The following is a 19,928-nucleotide window of genomic DNA, read 5'->3' as shown; positions in this document are numbered from 1 at the left end:
ACACAGGGGTGTTCTACCTCTGAGCTACATCCCCTGTCCTTTTAATTTTTTTTTTTTTAAGACAGTCTCATTAAGTTGCTGTGGTGTCGCTAAGTTGCCGAGGCTAACCCTTGAACTTGCCATCCTCCTGCCTCAGCCCCCTGAGTTGCTGATCACAGGTGTGCATCACTGCGCCCGGACAGGTGAAGGAAGATTTAACAAACATAAGTAATCTCATCCTGAGAAACTTTTATGTGGAGGCTAATACGAAGACCCTCTGGAGAGAAAAGGCCATGTTTAATTGTTATGGTGCCATGCATGTAAATGCAACCGCATTTTTCACAGTGCTACAGCGGCAGTTGTTTGGAGAGGAGATGGAAGTCAGGGGTTTGTTCATCCCAAAAAAGTGGCGAGCATTCTAAGCATAGTCTTTGTTCTATTTTCATATCAGAGTGTGCAGGTAAAAAGGAATCCCCTCGTCTCCTTTAGCCGTGAAATTAGGCTGGGCATTAACACAGTATCTCTTCCCCTGGAAGGCCTTCCGACACTCCCGTCCAGGGTTAGGAACTCCCCCTACTATCCCCACGGGCCTGGCTATGCCATTCCAACCCTCTGCAGTCTGATCTGCTGACTTATTTTACCCCCTGCAGATGGAGCCCCGACCCAGGCAGAAGCTACATCTTGTTTAGTTGAATCCCCGATGCCTGGCACAGTGTCCGGCACACAGTAGGTGCTCAATATAGATTTGTCAAATGAAGGAAAGCTCTGCCTTTTCCGGGATCTTCTCTGTTTCAGAGTTGTGTCCCTGGGGCTTTAGCTGATGGTCCTTCCCGAATGTGCCCATCCTAGGTCCCCAGCCCCTGCTGCCCATCCTCCTCCAGCCAATGACAGAAGAATGCATCAGGACTGTCCTGCTCCCTCCATCCGTTCCTTTCCTCAGAGTCACCATGTGTCCCAGAGTGTGTAGGAGCGGGCAACCCATTTGCTCACCCTGCTTAGCCAATGATCACCACATCTGTTGGATGTTTGCAAACATGCAAACATTTCAACCAGCAATGGACACTCATTATTTGGAATCCCAACAGGAAATAGTACTGCCCCGGCAGATAAGGAAACCACGACTCAAAGAGGGCTCAGTAACTTGCCCAAGTTCATGCAGTAAAGATACGATGAAGGAAGGGAGGGACGCAAGAAGGAAGGAAGGAAGGACCGCATCAACGAAGCAATGGCAAATACTTTAGTGACTCAGGTGCAATTTCTGCTTTCTCTCCCGTAAACATTGGGGATGGGTCAATGAAACTAAAGGAGCCAAGTGCCTTTGGGGATTCCTGAGCTAAGAAAGCTGGGAACAGGAAAGAGGTGACCCTGGTAGAAGCAGCTCTGAGCCACCTCGAGTTACTCAGTAACCTCAGCTTCTTGGTCCCAGGGGCAGCCTGGCTGGGCCGGGCAGCACACGCTAGTTCCCTTTGGCTACCCTTCAGGTGCTGGGCTGGTCACAGGTGACCAGAGATAGAAGGTCAAAGATTGGGTAGACCACAGACCAGTAAGGATGGGAGCTGGCGGTGCAGTATCCCCTCTGAGGCCTGGGATAGAGGGAGGAGTGAAGGGAGGAGCCCCTCACCGTGACGTCAGAGCTACCAAGATCATAGAAGGCAGGAAGGGAGGACCAAGGGTCTGGCATAAGCTGGCGATCCAAAAGGAAAATGTGGACTGAACCTCTCCACGGCATTTAGTGGTAGGTGATCCAGGGTAGACCTCCCAGGCAGCAGCCTGGCAGGGGAGTCCTTGGGGGTAGGGGGAGAATGGACACCCTCATAACTGTTTTTTGCTCTTTGCTGGAATAGGGCTAATACTAGCTGGCACCCATGGATTGCTAAAATAGCAAAATCAAGCTGGGCATGGCTGGGCACTGTGGACATGCCCATAATCCCAGTGATCAGGAGACTGAAGCAGGAGGATGGCAAGTTTGAGGCCAGCTTCAGCGACTTAACGACACATTGTCTCAAAAAGGGCTGAGGATGCAGTTCAGGGGTAGGGTGTTCCTGGGTTCAATCTCCAGTTTGGGGGTGGAGGGACAAAGGGAGATAGCAGGTGTGACAGAAATGGAGAAAGCTAGAATCAGAAAGGTAGCACCCAGGTGCTGGGAGGGCCCAGTCCATTTCTCCCTGTTCTCTGGTTCTTCGGGTTTTCAAGACTCCTCCCCTCTTAGGTCCTGTCTAGAACCTGCTGGGACAGCCCAGAGCAAGCTGGCTTCCAAATGGGGCTCAGGACGTCTCTGGGGCAGAAGGTTAGGCCTGGGAGGAGCCCCCGAATGCTGAATCATGCTCCAAAGGCTGATGACCAGACACCCTCCCCACCCATTCTCTAGGGGGGCCGGAAAACAGCCTTCCTGCTGACCAAGGAGAGATAGAAAGTCTCTGGGGAGGGGCCACCAAGGACCAGACAGACTATTGAGCCCCTGGAAGCCAAGCTACCGAGGCTGACCCCTGCTTCCTCATGTGCCCTGGTTGGGCACTTAGGTGAGGAACACCGGAAATCAAGAATCCATTTGTCGGGCTGGGGCTGTGGCTCAGCGGTAGAGCGCTCATTTAGCATGTGCAAGGCCCTGGGTTCGATTCTCAGCACCACATAAAAATAAGTAAACAAATAAAAATATTGTGTCCAACTACAACTAAAAAGTAAATATTAAAGAAAAAAGAATCCAATTGTCCTCCAAAATCCAAGCAAGACTGGAGGCTTAAGTCCCTGAGGGGAGGAGGGGAGGGGGAGAGGTAAACTGGGGGAAGGGGCAAAGGAGAGAAAAGGAAGAGGGTCCAGAACTCCGCTGTGTCACTATCCCTGCTCAAGGACATTCCTGAGAAGGGGCAGACCTCTCATGGACTGTAGGTGCCAGGGCCTCTCACCTACTTAGAGCCCTTCAGTAGCTCAGCACCCACTGGCTGGAAGTCATGTGCTTTAGCCGGGCTTTTGAGGCCTCAGCTCCTGAACACACTTCTGTCTCTGCTGCTCTCACTTCTTGGAAATGTCCCCTCGTCCTTCTTCCCTTGCCCAGTTCCTAAGATTGTCCTTCCAGACTGCCTTCCAACATCACCTCTGCGGCCAGCAATGCTCCATCTCCTTTCTTCTATTATCCCACCCCTGTGGGCTCTGAGCCCCTCCTCCTAGACCCCCACAGCCTTTGCACTTCTCTGGGTCACACACCAGGAGAATCAAAGTTCAAGGCCAGCCTGGGCAATTTAGCAAGATCCTGTCTCAAGATAAAAATTAAAAAGGGGTCTTGGTGTAGCTCAATGGTAGGGCACCCCTGTGTAACACACCCACACACACACCTTTCTAAGAGTCTATGTCAGGGCTGGACAGTGGCTCCTAGGGGAAGGAGCCCTCTGGTTCATTTCCATCGCCTGTCACAGCAGCTCTCAGTAAACGTCTGCCACCTCCCTGTGGACCCCTGGGATGCAAATCTTGCTTGTGTAAAGAGAGACTCAACTCCTAACAGAGAAGACCCTCCTTCCAGCTAGCCTCCCTCTCTCCAGCTGCAGAGGCAGCCAGGAACTGTCACATCACGCTGGGCAGGGCCAGGAGCAGGTTTCGGTGTGCGAACCCCACCCTCAGCCTGCTGCACTGGGTGATGTTCAGATTGGGGGTGGGGAGGCAGGGGAGGCTTGGCACAGGATAAGGGACTCCATTGCCCAGCCTGGTAAATAGTCCTGCCTGGAGAGCCTTTAATCTCCATTATCGATCTTCGTCTTTTTTCAGTAAAGATTGACCACTACCAGGTCAGCACAGCTGTGCCCTAGCAGGACAGAACTCGGGGCGCCTTTACAAGGTCACTTCCAAGGACGTGTCCTGGCCGGAAGAACGGCAGAATCAACTGGACCAAGAGAGAGAGGATCTGGGGGTCCGAACACCGACCTCAAGCGGTGGGCCCAGACCCCTGCTGCAGGATGCTCTGGCTCCGGGCTCCGACCTGGAGCCGCGGAGGTCGGGCCTCCCGGGGGCGTGGCCTCCCGGGGGCGTGGCCTCCCGGGGGTGGGGCTTCTGCCCGGCGAAACCTGCCGGGCTCCTCCCGGCGGAGTCAGCCCCGAGCCGCGCGCTGCGAGTCCCGCCGGAGCTGGCGACTTCACAGCCTCTGTCCCATGGCCGGATCTCCCCGCCGCGCCGCGAGCCGGCGACTGCAGCTGCCCCTGCTGTGCCTCCTCTTCCAGGCTGTCACCATCATCCTCTTTGCCATCTTTGTCCGCTACAACCACGAAACCGACGCTGCCCGCTGGCACTGGGGCAACCTCAGTTACGCGAACAATGAATTTTACTTTCGTTACCCAAGTGAGTGCGGGTGAGGGCGTGGAGGGGACCTGAAGACCCTTCACGCTCCTGGGTGTCTTGGGAGGGAGCTCTTGGGTGCTCAGATCTGTCCCTAGGTGGGCAACCCTCTCGCTGAGATGAAGGGGCCCCGAATTGGAAATAACCCTTTCTCTAGTGCCTGCCAGGTTCCGGGTACTGTGCTGAGGATGGCACATGCCTTCCCATTTAGGCTATGAGACAAAGGTGAGGTTCAGAGAGGTTAAGTGGTTGATTCAGAGACACACAGGAAGAAGTAGGGGAGTTGGGATTTGAATCCAGATCTAAAGCCCCACTTTTAGCCATTCTCTTGCCCCACTTCCCATTTGACCTAACTGGGCTTTCCTAGGCTGTTCCAGAGAATTGGCCTGTTCTAGGGGCTTTGCCCTCACTACAGGAAAGAGAATTTAGCTGGGCAAGAGGTGTGGGGGGTGGGTGGGAGGGGGGGTGTTGTGGTAGTAATGGCAGGTATTTTTAATTATATATATATATATATATAAATTTTCATTTGTAGATGGACACAATACCTTTCTTTTATTTATTTGTTTTTATGTGGTGCTGAGAATTGAACCCAGTGCCTCGCACATGCTAGGTGAGCGCTCTATCACTGAGCCACAGCCACAGCCCCATGGCAGGTATTTTGTATGAAACCTTCACACCTGGAAGCATCCAAGAGTGGTTGGAATTCAGGCGTCTCTCCCCAGGACCCCAAAATTGGCCCTTCTAAGCCAGAGAGAAAATGACATAAGCAGCTACCAGCTAACCACAGAGCAGTAACCCCAAACATCCAATGAAGGCATGGGAGGGGCATTACCCATCACCCATCTTGTGAGTGACAGAGCTGGAACTAGGCTTAGGCATCCTAAGCTCCTTGTACCAAAGGCCACTTGCCTACTGACAAGGTTCAGAGGGGGAGGTTAACCCCCCTCATCACCACGTAGATGGGGACGGAGCCTGTCCCTTAATGTTGAGTACCCTGCCTTGTAACTCAGGGCCTCAGCCACTTGGAACCAAGACCTGCCAGACTCCATCACAAATGCTTGAGCAGTTCTTTGAGACTCAGTTTTCCCCATCTGAGCAACAGGAAGAAGGATACCTCAGAGTGAAGGTTCTAAACTCCAACAAGGCCCAGGGTGTGACAGTCTCCTATAAAAACATCCAGGCTGTCATTACCCTACTTTCTATATGCAGTGCTGGTGGCAGGCTGTCCCCACCTCACCCTGACCCAGTCCCAGTCAAATGAAGTTCACGATGCTGAGGATAGACAGGTTCAGGTGGAGACTTGGACTTGGGCATGACGCACCAGACCCCCAGCCACCCTAGGCAGAAGGGGCTACGGTTCCTCACTCCCCACATTTTGTCCCCAGCCTCGACTGGAAAAGATGAGCCATGGAAGCTGGGATCAAAAGCAGGGACCCGGCTGGGCATGGTGGCACCTGTAATCCCAGCAATTTGGGAGAATGAGGCAGGAGGATGGCAAGTTCAAGGCCAGGCTGCAGAACTTAGTGAGATCCTGTCTCAGAATAAAATAAAAAGGCTGGGGGTTTCCAGAGGTAGAGCACCCCGGTTCAATCCTCAATACTGGGGCGGGGGGGGGTGACAGGTCTGAGGGGCTGTCTGCCATGGGCCCACCACTTGCTTCTCCTGTAGATGTCACACAAGGCCTGGAAGCCCTGCCTGTTCCCAAGTTCTGCCTGGAATCCATCCTTTTCCCCCCGGCTGCTGCAGGGCTGGGCTCTTCTACGACACACGGCTGCAGAGCAGCCCGTGGGATTCCTACCTCTTTTTCTGCCCCAGGTTTCCATTCTGGTGGACTTTGACCTTGCAGTGGGGGAAGGTCAGGCTGGAGGGAGGTGTGAAGTCCCTAGAGCCTGGGGCTTTGAAGAGCCGGTTCTCAGCTGTCCCAATGTCCATGGGAAAGGGTCAGGGTCAGGGGGAGGTGTAACCACTGCTTTGATGAAAGGAAGTCCTGAGCTGCTGATGAGCTCCAGGACTGCCAATGTCAAGGGCATGTCCACTCCCAGGGGTCTCTTTGTATCTGTAACCTGGGCCCTCAGAGCCTATCTGGTCAACCCCTCTCAGATGTGGGGAGAGAGCCAGAGAGGTCCTGGGACCTGCCTGAGATCACACAGCAAGCTACAAAAGGAGCCAGTCTAGCACCAGTTCTCTGGATCCTCATCCACAGCCTTTCCCCAACCCTGCAGGCCTTTCAATCCACAGGACTAAGGATGGAAAATAAGAAAGGAGTCCAGGGCCGCACAGGCCACAGAAGGAACAGGAGAAAGAAAGTGATATGGGGGCTGGGCTGGGGCTCAGCGTAGAGCGCTCACCTAGCACATGTGAGGCCCTGGGTTCCATCCTCAGCACCACATAAAAATAAATAAATAAAGGTATTGTGTCCACTACAACTAAAAAAATGAATATTAAAGAAAACAATATGGATGATCTGTTTTATAATTTTATTATTTTTTAATTTTAGCCAGTACAACTTTAGACACACCCGAGATCCTACCTATGGGAAGAGGGATTTAGGATAGGTGGGAGCAAGCAGGGCACTGGGACACATGTCTATAATCCCAGCTGCGGGAGGCCGAGGCAAAAGAATTGCAAGTTCAAGGCCAGCCCAGGAAATTTAGCAAGACCTTCAGCAACTTGGGAAGACCCTGTGTCAAAATAAAAAATAAAAAGGGCTGGGGACGTGGCTCAGAGGTGGAGCACCACTGGGTTCCAAAAGTACCCCCTCCCAAAAAAAAAGAGGGGGGGAATAGGGTAATGTGACCAGGACCAGAGTGCCTTGTGACCTCTTCTGGGAGAATACAGCTCCTTGATCTCCTGAGGGTAGGTGTGGTGGAGTGGAAATGGTAGAAGTTGGCCTCCTGGGTCCTCCCTCCCTGCTCCCCACCCCCTTGTATATACCTTTTTAAATTCACACTTTATAGATGATGTAACAGAGGCTTAAGAGAGGCTAAGTGTTTTGTCCAAAGTCACAGGTCAGGGGGTGGCCAGTGGGTGGGGAGGCTGGAATTTAAGTCTGACTTTGTCAGATGCTTAAGGCCCAGCTTTAACTGTCACCTTGCCCCATCTTTGTGATAGAAGTCACCTAGCTGGGTTGGGGAGAGGCAGTAAGGGAAGGGTGGAGAGCAATCAGAGCTCTGGAGGCCTCTTACCTTCTCTAACCAAAGATTGCTTGGGGCTGGGCACATACCTATAATCCCTGCAACTTGAGAGACTGAGGCAGGAGGATCACAGGTTCAAGGCCAGTCTCAGCAACTTACTGAGGCCTTGAGCAATTTAGCAAGACTCGGTCTCAAATAAAAAATAAAGGAGGCTGGGGATGTGGCTCAGTGGTTGAGTGCCCTTGGGTTCAATCCCTGGTGCAAAAAAAAAAAAAATTGCTTGGGTTAGGGAGGGGTAGGCTGCACCCCACCTCACACAGAAAGGAATGTTGGGAGGCCTTATCTGTCCTCCTGCCTTCAACCGGAATAGCCCTTCACCCACCAGAGCTCAAGGAGAAGCTGTGTCTGGAACAGCCCCCAGGGAGGGCGTTCCTTGATGTTTAGACTACAGTTGAAAGACCAAGGATCGAGTTATGATTCCAAACAAGCCTGAGTAAGGAGTTCTAAACATCGTCACCATTCAAGACAAGTTCTGGAGTGGTTTCTTGTATGAATGTGCTGGAGCCCCGCCCCCCATTATCTTGTCCTTGGGAACAAGAACAGACATGGCCTCTTCTATACTATTTGTACAAGGAGAAAAGAAATCAGGCTGCGAGGCTTAGGAAAACTAGGCTGGAGGCTGAGGTCTACGTGTGGCTTCCTTCTGTTGGGTTGTGAGTTCTGGGTGACCTCAGGGGGGCTGGAGAAGCAGTGCAGGGTTGGGGACGTAGTGAGGCCAGGAGGTCTCCAGCCCCTCACTCCCTTGGCTACTGGCATTGGCAGCCAAGCTGCAGACCTCCAGTTCCAGCTCAGGCTCAACCCCCTGTTTACAAAACTATTTCTTATGCAACATTAAATATAGCACTTTTTTTAAAAAAAGCATAAAAACCAGGTGTGGTGGATACACCTCCCCAGCTCCCGGGAAGCTGAGGCAGGAGGATCACAAGTACCAGGCCAGCCTGGACAACTTAGCAGGACCCTGTCTCAAAATAAAATTTAAAAAGGGCTGAAGATGTAGCTCAGTGGCAGAGCCCTTGCTTAGCATGCACAAGCGCCTGGGTTCTGTCCTAGTACTGCAAAAGAAAAAAATTAAAAAGCATAAAAGTCAGCTTCTCTCAAAGTTATTGATTGCATTACAAAATTCTATAACAATTTTCCAGCTTGTGGATACCTCTTCAGATTAAATAACCAAAAAAATTTTTCCCATTATAATCTAATTTTTCTATAAGAGATTTGGGGTCACTTACAACCAAAATGTGTATAAGATGAATATGCCTGATCTAAGATGTTTTGAACTTTATTATATGTAGGAGGCGAAAGTATCTTGGGATGTGACTCAAGTCTAAAGAAATTCCTTTGTTTCATATATACCTTTATACACATAGCCTGAAGGTAATTTCATACAGTATATTTGTACAGTAAATTTAGTGTACCTGTATTTTTTTTTAAACCAGGGATTGAACCTAGGGGTGCTTAGCTGCTGAGTGACATCCCCACCCCTTTTTATTTTTTATTTTGAGACAGGGCCTCACTAGGTTGCTGAAGCTGGCTTTGAACTTTTGCTCTTCCTGCCTCAGCCTCCTGAACTGCTGGGAGGTGCCACCAAGCCCAGCGTGTGGCAGCATTTTGACTGTGACCCATCGGATGAGGTCATTGTGGAATTTTCCTAAAGAATATTTAAAGCAAATGCAATGACAGCATTTATGATGCTCTTTCTTTAGTTTTATTATTATTATTATTATTATTATTATTATTATTATTATTATTATTAAAGCCAAAAGTATAGCTTGACATCTCCACCGACACAGACCCAAGATAAAGAGAATAGGACCAGATGAGGTGACGAAATGTCTAAGTTGCTTCAAACCCTATTTAGAAGTTGATGTGGGGAAGAGGTAAGAGAACAAATTAATACTAATTACTTAATGATTATTTGTAGTTCTCTTATTTTTGATATCACTGTGTATTATTTTTATTAGCTTAGCTTTTTATGCCGGGAGATACAGAATAGAAAGTGAACAGAAGAGGCCCCCGATCTTCCTGTCAGAAAACCCACTAGTACTCTGAAAGTTCAAGTCATTCATCTATAAAGTTAAAATATTCAGACTATACAAAGAAACAACCAAAAAAGTAAATCTGGAGAACACCTGTAAGCTCAGCCTCTTGGGAGGCTGAGGCAGAAGGATTGCAAAGTGAGGCCAGCCTGCCTCAAACTAAAAAAATAAAAAGGGCTGGAGATGGGGCTGGGGCTGGGGCTCAGTGGTAGAGCACTTGCCTAGCACGTGTGAGGCACTGGGTTCGATTCTCAGCACCACATAAAAATAAATAAGTAGAATAAGGGTATTGTGAAAAAACTCTTTAATAAAAAGGGGCTGGAGATGTAGCTCAGTGGTAGAGCCCCCCCTGGGTTCAATCCCTAGTCAAAAAAAAGTAAGCTCCTCCCTCCTCCTGTCTCCATATCAGACAGCTCCAGGGGATTCTTTCTGTTGAAGTTGTACGTTACAAGCAGCCTTGCCCCTCCCTCAATTCCTTTTCTCTGAAGTAATCTATGTTAACAATTTAAAGCTAGTCACCAAATTATTTTTAGTTGTAGCTTCTAAAGGAATAGGGATGGTGGTTGGAAATTAAGAAGGACTTACCAATAGAGTTGAAAAGAAACCAAAGGGGAAGAGAATTTAGAGCCCTGGAGGGGCCAGGGCTGCTGCAGGAAAGAGCGGGGTGCACACTGGACTTTCAACTAGTTAGCTATAAAATGAGTAGGGGCAGAGAATGAGAAAATTCTTACAGCAGAAGGTTCTAGTCCCTTGCTCTGACATGGGGGCATCAAGGATGGTCTGGGTCCCACTGCTCCAAGCTGGCCGGCTCTGGGCAGGTGGCTCAGGGCTGGGTGGCCCTGCCACGCCTGGGGAGTTTTATAGGCGTGACTCTGCTTCAAGGCGGCCTTGTCTGGCAGGAGCCAGGGGCAGTGGCAGGGTGGCCCATGGGTTTATGGGGGTGCCCCGGGCGCCGCGGTGCTCACCGCCCCTGGCCTTCGCAGGCTTCCAGGACGTGCACGCCATGGTGTTCGTGGGCTTCGGCTTCCTCATGGTCTTCCTGCAGCGCTACGGGTTCAGCAGCGTGGGCTTCACCTTCCTCCTGGCCGCCCTGGCCCTGCAGTGGTCCACCCTGGTGCAGGGCTTCCTGCACTCCTTGCGCGGCGGCCATATCCTTGTCGGCGTGGAGAGGTGGGCAGCGGTGCAGAGAGCGGCGCTCTGGGGTCCCCTGGGCGGCTCCTGCCCCAGAGACACAGTTAAGCCCTTGTCCTGGGAGGCTGGTCCCTGGCCCTGTTTCTGACCCATCCGTTGGTTTCCCCAGGTGTCCTGCCTGGTGTCCTTCCATCCCTGACCCACGACCAGCCCAGCTCACATTTGGGGGCCGCTGTGACCCAAGCGCTCCTAGGGGCAGCGATGGCCTCGCAGAAAGGGGCGGGTTGAGAGGCGCCCTTGGCTGGGTTCTGGTTCTTGGTGGGCTTCGTGGGCCAGTCTACAAGAAGGAGCGAGGCCGTCCCTTGGACCCAGGGGAGAGGTGCCTCCCGCTGGCCCTCCCGGCCGGTGTCCGAAGCCCCTCTCCCGCCCTCTCCCCCGCGCACCAGCATGATCAACGCCGACTTCTGCGCGGCCTCGGTGCTCATCTCCTTCGGGGCCATTCTGGGCAAGACGGGGCCTGCGCAGCTGCTGCTCATGACCCTGCTGGAGGTGGCGCTGTTCGGGATCAACGAGTTCGTGCTCCTCAACCTCCTGGGGGTGAGAGTCTGCAGGAATGGGTGAGGGTGTTGGGGTGGCCAGTGCCAGGCTCTGAGCTGGGCGAGCTGCCGGGCAGGGCGGGCTGCCTCTCCACCTGCGCTCCTTCTCCCCAGGTGAGGGATGCGGGCGGCTCCATGACTATCCACACCTTTGGAGCCTACTTCGGGCTGTTCCTGTCCAGGGTCCTCTACAGGCGCCAGCTAGAGAAGAGCAAGCACCGCCAGGGCTCCATCTACCATTCGGACCTCTTTGCCATGATTGGTGAGGCCTCCTGTGACTGATGCCATTCAGGGGCTGGTTCCAGATCCCCCTGATCTGGGATGGAGGAGACCAGCTCCAGGCGAAGTCTTAGGGTGCTGCCTACGGTCTTTGGCTTTCTAGATGGGAACTCTTCCCACTTGGAATCTGCTCTTTTCATTGCAGTACTGGGGATTGAACCCAGGGCTGCTCTACCACTGAGCCACATCCCCAGCCCTTTTTATGTTTTGAGACAGGGTTTCTCTAAGTTGCTGGCCTTGAACTTGTGATCCTCCTGCCTCAACCTGCAAAGTCACTGGGATTACAGGCATGCACCAGTGCCTGTTCTTTGTCTTTATGTGTGTGTGTGTGCATGCGCTCCTGGAATAGAACCCCAGGAGTGCCTAACCACTGAGTCACACCCCCAGCCCTTCTTATTTTTTTATTTTGAGCAGAATTTCACTTAGTTCCTTAGGCCTTCACTACGTTGTGAGGCTGGCCTCCAACTTGCAATCCTCCTGCCTCAGCCTCAAAAGTTGCTGGGATTACAGACATGTACCACCATGTCCAACCGCTCATCATTCTTAATGGTTTTATGACATTCTTAGAACTGAGACCTGGGGTACCTACCTGGCTCAGATCCATCCCAAGGACCCCCTTTTTTGTCTTTTTTTTTTTCAGTACTAGAGATTGAACCCAGAGATTGAGCTGCACCCCCAGTCCCATTTATTTATTTATCTATATTGGGGATTGAACCAAGGCATGCTTTACCACTGAGTTACATCCCTAGTCTTTTTAATTTTTATTTTAAGACAGGATCTCACTAAGTTGCTGAGGCTGGTTTGGAATTGGGATCCTCCATCCTCAGCCTCTGAGTTGCTGGGATTACAATCGTATACCACCATGCCCAGTTTTCCAGGGGCCTTTCTAAATCCACCTCCGTCTTGCTTCAGATCTTCAAGGGCCCCCACAACCACACATTAGAAACAAGACCCTCATTCTGGCATACAGCCCCCCAGTCTGCTCACTCACCCTCCCCTGTATTGGCTCCAGCTGAGCTGCATTTGAGGGGGTCTGGTTTCCTGCAGGTCTCCACCTCTGCCTGCCCCTGCTGCTGTCTTCCACCCACGAGGGCTTTCCCCCCTAGCATCCCTGCAAGCCCCTGCACTGTCAGGCAGGGTAGGAGGAATCTTTGCTTCCCCCAGCGAGCAGTAGGGCTGGTCTGGGGGCCCTGTGCCTCTGAGGACATCCATGTTATTTTTCATAGAAGGCATTGAACAGGGCCTGCAGTGCCTATTTTTACATTTAAAAAGAGACTGGACTGCCGGGCAAGATGGCACCTGTAATCCCAGCAGCTCAGGGGGCTGAGACCAGAGGATTGTCAGTTCAAAGCCAGCCTCAGCAATCCATGAGCTACTGAGGGATGTGGCACAGTGGTTAAGTGCCCTTGGATTCAACCCCTGATACAAAAAAAGAAAAAGAAAAAAAAAAAAAAAAAAAGACTTGTTTTGAGAGACACATGCCTATGATCCCAGTAATTTAGGAAACAGGTAGGAGGATTACAAGTTCAAGGCTAGCCTGGACAAATTAGCAAGACCCTGTCTCAAAAAAAAAAGACAGGGGCCAGGGTGCTAAGGATGTAGTTCAGTGGTAAAGCACGCCTGGGTTCAATCCCTAGTACTGAAAACAAAGTATTTGTATTTTGTATTTCTTGCCCCCCTCTGGGTTTGTTGTGAAATAGACAGCTGCAATCTCCTTGACCTTTGAGACCCAGATAAGCTTGGCCTCAAGTCCAAAGGCTACCCCAGGATTCCCAGGCATTCTCAGACCTCTGCCTCCTGGCTCCTGGCTGTTAGCGTCTAGGTCATTGAGGCAGGACCCTGGTCCCTGCCTCCACTGTCCCCCAGTCTCCATTAGAGACAGCCCATGTGAGTGTGGTCCATTTTACCCCAGTCTGTGGGGCTGCAGGGAGCAGTTCCACCCAGCAGGCTCCTCAAGACTAAGGGACAGTCCTGAAGCCGCTTACCTGGCTGGCCCACCCTGCAGGGGCCTCCGCCATCTCCCGCACCTTGTCCCTTGGCTCTTCCCCCCTCTCCCTACAGGATGGTCCATGAACCTCACACATGATTCTGACCCCAAAGGCCCAGGACATGCATTACTGAGCAGACAGGCCATGCCGAGTCCACCTTCTCTAGGAGGTGGCTGAGGTTCTAAAACAAATTGTTTTCCTGATATCAGGCACCCAGAATAATGCCTCATGTGCAGTAACCTTTGTCTTTATTCTCCTCTGTTTTTTTTTTTTTTTTGTACCAAAGATGCTTAACACAACTGAGCACACCCCCCAGCCCTTTTTAATATTTTATTTAGAGACAAGGCTTCTCTGAGTTGCTTAGGGCCTTGCTAAGTTGCTAAGGTTGTCTTTGAACTCATGATCCTCCTCCCTCAGCCGGGAGAGTTGCTGGGATTACAGGCGTGTGCCACCATGCCTAGCTCCTCTCCTTTTCTGATACTTTAAAAAATAAAATAAAACGGGCTGGGTATGTGGCTCAGTGGTAAAGTGCTTGGCTAGCATGTGTGAGGCCATGAGTTCAATCCCCAGCACCATCAAAAACATAAATAAATAAAATAAAACAAAACACTCAGATAGGCACACCTGTAATCCCAGCTACTCAGGAACCTGTGAGGCAGAAGAATCACAAGTTCAAGGCCAGCCTGGGCAATTTAAAGAAACCCTGTCTCGAAATAAAATAAAATTTTAAAAAAAGAGGGCTGGGAATGTAGCTCAGTGGGAGAGTGCCCCTGGGTTCAAGCCTCACTATCAACAAGGCAAAACACACACACACACACAAAAAAAAAAAAAAAAAAAAACACAAAAACTCAATGTTCTGTGGCTTGCAATCACGTAGTTCCCAGTACCCTTCAATAGATACCATTTTTTGAGTTTTGTTTTTTTTTTTTTTAAGGGTTGGGGGTGCAGGTGGTACTGCGGATTGCACTAGGCACAAGCTTTACCAATGTACTGCACGTCAGCCCTTGTCAAGCACTTAGTACCTGCTAGGCCATGGCCTGTGTTTATCTGCACCATGTCCTGGAATCCTCACTTTATGCGGAGGTATTATCAGCCCCACCTGCAGAGGAAACAGGCTGCAGAGTAGGTGTCTTGTCTGCAGTTACCGTCTCTCACCATGAGGGGAAGCCCTTCGTTTTCTCTCACTCTGCCTGGCTGCCCATCATTTAGGAACCATCTTCTTGTGGATCTTCTGGCCTAGCTTCAACTCTGCACCCACTGCGCTGGGGGACACGCAGCATCGGACAGCCCTCAACACGTACTACTCCCTAACGGCCAGCACCCTCAGCACTTTTGCTTTGTCTGCCCTCATCAGTGGGGACGGGCGGCTGGACATGGTATGGGGAGAAGGCCTTGAGGGACAACCTACCAGGGGGAAGAGAGACTCTGCAGGGAAGTCTCCATGGAAACAAGCATAGGGGGGCTGTATCCACCCTGGTGGTGGTGGGGGGTCAGAATAGGAGACTATGAAAGCAGGAGAGTTAGAGGTTAGATGGCAGAGGGACTTCCGGAGCAGTAGATGTCTTGTGGAGGGGTTGTGTTGAGTGTGGGTGGATAATTTGAAAGGGTCTCCAATGACCTGTCCCTCCCTGTTCCCTTAGGTCCACGTTCAGAATGCAGCACTGGCCGGAGGGGTTGTGGTGGGGACGTCTGGCGAAATGATGCTGACCCCCTTTGGGGCTCTAGCAGCTGGTTTCTTGGCAGGGACTGTCTCCACGCTGGGGTACAAGTTCTTAACGGTACAGCTGCCTCTCTGGCCTGGGCAGAGCATGGTGTCACTTTCCTCCCACCTCCCCAGCAGGCCCAGAGTGGAGGTGGGAGGGGACAGGAGTCTGATTATTTATTCTGTCCTCCCTCAGCCCGTCCTTGAATCCAAACTCAAAATCCAAGACACATGTGGTGTCCACAACCTCCATGGAATGCCGGGGATCCTGGGGGCCCTTCTGGGGGTCCTTGTGGCTGGACTAGCCACCCATGATGCTTATGGAGATGGGTGAGTTTCCCCCAATCCACAGCTGACATTATCCCTCTGGAATGCCCTCTGTCACTCTGTTCCTCTGTGTCTATTTTCACCCATCCATCTTCTGTCTACCCACCCATCCACCCACTCATCCACCCACCCATCCACCCATCTATCCACTCACCTATCCAGCCATCCACCTACCCCTCCATCCATCCATCCACCTACCCACCCACTATCCACTCACCCACCCACCCATCCACCCATTTATCCACTCACCCATCCAGCCATCCACCTACCCCTCCATCCACCCATCCATCCATCCACCTACCCACCCATCCATCCACCCATCTATCCACCTACCCATCTGTCCACCCATCCATCCACTTACCCATCTGTCCACCCATCCATCCATCCACCTACCCACCCATCCACCCACTCACTCACCCATCCACCCACCTTCCCACCAACTATCCATCCATCCATTCATCCATCCACCTACCCACCCATCCACCCACCCACCCATCCACTCACATTATGGGAGCCAAGGAAACTGGAGTGAAAAAAACCAATCCAGGCACTGTCCTGGTCAAATGCAACAGGAGGTCATTAAACAAATGATTTCAAGAGTATGGAGTGTTATTAAAGGGTCAGTAAGACATAATGACCCTTGGGATCTGTTTTTGCACATCGGGACTAAGAGGAGAGGTGGGCAAAAATGACCTTGAACTGAGCCTTGAAAGGTGTGTGTCTGTTCCATGTGAGGGGTGGAGTTGCAGGCTGTGGCCTGGTTAAGCCAAGGTCTGAGGTGAGCCTGCCTAAGGGGCTTCCCGGAAGCCCTCTGGCTGCTCGGCTGTCCACCGATGGGACCTGCCCTTATTCTTGCTGCATCCTTGTCCCTCACCCCTGCTTCTTCAAAACCTGGTCTCCCTGCAGCCTGGAGAGCGTGTTCCCACTCATAGCTGAGGGCCAGCGCACTGCCAGATCTCAGGCCATATATCAGCTCTTTGGCCTGTTGGTCACACTGGTGTTGGCCATTGTGGGCGGGAGCCTTGGAGGTGAGTGGTCTTGGATGGCGGTGGGGGGGACACTGGTAGGAGCTCCAAGGACTCAAGAACAGGAGAGGGAGTCTCTGGAGGAAGGGCCCCTGAGTCCCTTGTCCCTGGCATTTAATTCATTTGCTCACAGATACTTACTGAGTGTCCAACTTATGCCAGAGGTCAGGTGGAGGGGTCAGGGTAACCTCCTTAGAGCGGGGGATTACAAATGGCTCTTGCTCCCTCCTGGTGTCAGGGAGGCTGGGGAGCTGGGTGCCACTGAGTTTCCCTCTTGTCCTGCTGGCTCCCTTGTGCTGCTCCCTGGGGCCACTAGAGGGCAGCCCAGCCTCAGGCTGAGGCCCAGCAGGGGCAGGCTCATCTATCCCCAGGCAGAGACCTGGAGGGAAGAGGCCGGCTCACCATTAGAATGGAGGTTTCACAAAAACCTTTGGCTAGAGGTACACCGCCCTTGGTCCCAGGTCAGGCAGTCCTTCCCGATGTCTGACCTTAAAAATAATTCCTCATTCAGGAATTATTTCTTTCCTGCTCTCACCCCAAGATTTTCATTCTCTAGGTTCAGTTCATTCATGTAAGAACTGATTTACAGCATACTCCTTTTCTTCTCTTATGTGGGAGGCCACCGAAAACGCAGTGGCTCATGACAGAATAATAATTTGGTCAGCCCCTTACCAACTGCAAACTTGAGCATATGGCTGAATTTCCCTGAGCCTTGGTCACGTTGTCTGAAATGCAGGGATAAGATCCACCGCACAGGGCTGTGGTGGTTTCTCAGGAAGCTCATGGCACATCAGTAGGTGCTCAAAAACTGCAGCTGTGGTTTTCCTGTGCCAGGTGCCAAGTTGACCTCATGCCTCCAGCCCCCTTGTGCCCTTGGGGCGCTGAATGGCAACCTCTCCTGGGGGCTGGGGTTAGAGAAGACTCACGTGTCCTTCCCTCCCACCACCAGGGCTCCTGCTGAGACTGCCCTGCCTGGATGCCCCCCCAGACTCTGAGTGCTATGAGGACCAGATCTACTGGGAGGTGAGGCAGTCACAGCCCTGGACCCCAGGCCTTCATGCCCTTTGACCTCCTGTGCTCCCCACTGCCCCTTGCTCCTTTGTCTGCCTCTCTCCACTGGCCAACAGCCCTGAGCTGTGGCCTGCAGCTCCCTGGAGCTCTCCCTTGGTCCCCTTCCTGCCTTCCAGGTGCCTGGGGAGTATGAGAATGAAGCCCAGGGACCCCTGAGTGTGGAGGAGCCAGACACTCGGGCCTAACCAGCTGCCAGCCCTTGAGAGGATATTCTCTTTTTAGAAGATGATGGCGGGGACTGGGGCTGTAGCTAGTGGTAAAGAACATGCTTAGCATGTGCCACACCCTGGGTTCAGTCCCCAGCATCCCCTGTCTACACACACACACACACCCCAGAAGATGTCCTTTAGAAGGTCTGGAGGGGGTGGAGGGACAGGAGGGAACTGGGTGGGGGAAGCCTGGCCAGATGACCCACCCCACTGCCCTACCAGCCCGCACATGGGTTAGAAGAAGCCAAAGTGAGAACAAGTGCCTGCCAATCCTTTGGGCCAGTGTCACTCAGTTCCAGTGAAACCTAGGACAGGCTCAGTGCCCTGGGGTAATAAACACCACCCTCACCAAGGATTTTGACTCCTTTTATTGGTGTCCTAGGAACATGGGAAGTTCCTCTTCCCTCTAACTCACAGCGCTAGAACCCAGAAGAAAGGAAAAGATCCTAGTGGTGAAAAAATCCTTCCTCCCTGGGTCCATTGATCTCTTTCTAGGAGGTCACGTCTTAAGAGACAGAGCCTTGGCCTGGGCTTGTGTCTCCAGGGACAGGGAGAGCCTGTGTCTGTTCCAGCACAGCTCAGCTGTCACTCTGACCCTCAACTGGGGTGGCCTCTGAGCAGAGCAGGACCAGGGGGCCCTCATGGGAACGCATTGCCTTCCCCTTAAGCTGTGTGACACCAACCCTCAGAAACTGCAGGCAGCCATCACTAGGTGCCACCTTATGCTTCTGTCCTGAAACTGAGGAGTGAGGACAGGAAGGGCCTTGGGTCCTATGGGTCTGTGGCACTGGACAAGAAAGGTGGGCCAGGGCCTCCTGTAGCCTGAAGTTATTCGACCACCAGGGGGCGCTCCAGATCCAGCAGAGGAAGAAGCCGTCTTCCTGGCTACCATTCTGTGGTTCTCTACCAAGAATTCATACCTTTTTTGAGCTCCCACCCTCTCCCCATTACATGTCAGGCAGAGGCCGGGGGTTTCAGGACTCTCACCCTATAGAGAATCCATCCTTCCAGTACGCTGACATCCCCTTCCCAACACTGAACGGGGGGACCTTGCCTCCTTTGCCCCAGCCTCCCCTGACCCCTGATGGCTGGGGTAGGTGTGTCGGGGGTGAAGATCCCTGGGCTGAGGCAGGAGACTGACTCCTGAGATTGCAAAAAGGTCTTCTGTCACTGCCAGCCCCTGCTGGGAGAGAAGGAGCGAGTTTGGGAGAGCTGAGACCTCATCTCCCATTCCACCCTGTCTCAGCTCCCAGCTCCGCATGGGTAGAGGCCCAGCACGTTCACCCATCTTGGCCGCAAAGCTCCAACAGAGATCTGAAAGAGGACTTCCCGGGGCAATTTAAGTATAGGATAGCCCCCGCCCTTGCCCAGCCTCTTCTGGGTAGGGAAAGAGATGGATTTTATTTATTCTTGACATCAACATTTTATAGCCTTACCTTGTCCCTTAACTGATGGTTCCATTATTTCTAATATCTGGGGCTGTAGATAGACATAATACCTTTGTTTTATTTTTTGAATATTTTTGTTAGTTGTGGATGGATGTTTATGTATTGATAGGTGGTGCTGAGAATCTGACCCGGTGCCCCACCATGCTAGGGAGCAGTCGACCCCTGAGCCACCACCCCAGCCCTGAATGGTTCCTTCTTGGTTTCAGGCACCTCCAACTGAGGTGAACCACCCATCTTGATCCAGGAAGTCTTCCTGGAGAAGGGACCACCGAGCCCTCTAAGAGAGCAGTTGCCAAACCAATTTTTAAGGGACAAATGGCTACGAGTCCCAGGATGGCCTGCCAAGAGGTCTGAGAAAGGAGGGAAGGCGTGAGGGCTGTTCCTTGAGAGGTGGCCCTATATGTTCTGTAGCCAGATAGTTTCAAGCTCCATCACTCCCTTGAAGTCCCCCATGGTTCCAGCAATGACACTGAGTGCCACCATACTATGCTCCTATTTTCACTTTATTTCCTCCTTTCCTTCCCCCACATGTGGGGACACATGGTAGGTAGCTTGTTCCATTTCATCCACCTGAGCCATTATTGGAGGTCTGGGCCAGGGGGTCATCATCCCATTACTGATTCAGC

At 52.1% G+C, this 19,928-nt stretch overlaps 1 protein-coding gene across 4 annotated transcripts; it reads left to right on the top strand.

Moving 5' to 3' along the window:
- The first annotated feature begins 1,639 nt into the window (after positions 1-1,639).
- Rhbg (Rh family B glycoprotein) lies at positions 1,640-18,209 on the top strand. Of its 4 annotated transcripts, none has more exons than XM_027920796.2 (14): positions 1,640-1,714; positions 2,189-2,266; positions 2,348-2,498; positions 3,393-3,570; positions 3,736-4,302; positions 10,510-10,696; positions 11,104-11,254; positions 11,368-11,515; positions 14,730-14,896; positions 15,161-15,298; positions 15,419-15,552; positions 16,456-16,577; positions 17,524-17,597; positions 17,762-18,209. In XM_027920796.2, exons 5-14 carry the CDS (start codon positions 3,924-3,926, stop codon positions 17,828-17,830), a joined length of 1,569 nt encoding a protein of 522 aa, XP_027776597.2. In that variant the 5' UTR covers positions 1,640-1,714; positions 2,189-2,266; positions 2,348-2,498; positions 3,393-3,570; positions 3,736-3,923; the 3' UTR covers positions 17,831-18,209. The 4 variants fall into 4 exon arrangements, with proteins under 4 accessions (XP_027776597.2, XP_027776596.2, XP_027776600.2 ...); XM_027920795.2 differs by having other exon boundaries at positions 3,390-3,570; XM_071618335.1 differs by lacking the exon at positions 2,189-2,266 and adding an exon at positions 1,824-2,010 and having other exon boundaries at positions 1,667-1,714; positions 3,390-3,570.
- The last annotated feature ends 1,719 nt before the right edge of the window (positions 18,210-19,928 follow it).

The sequence above is a fragment of the Marmota flaviventris genome, chromosome 10 (genome assembly GCF_047511675.1).
Source record: "Marmota flaviventris isolate mMarFla1 chromosome 10, mMarFla1.hap1, whole genome shotgun sequence".
Classification (NCBI taxonomy): Eukaryota; Metazoa; Chordata; class Mammalia; order Rodentia; family Sciuridae; genus Marmota; species Marmota flaviventris.
The sequence above is the reverse complement of the archived record's forward strand: the minus strand, read 5'-3'. Positions and strand labels throughout refer to the sequence as shown.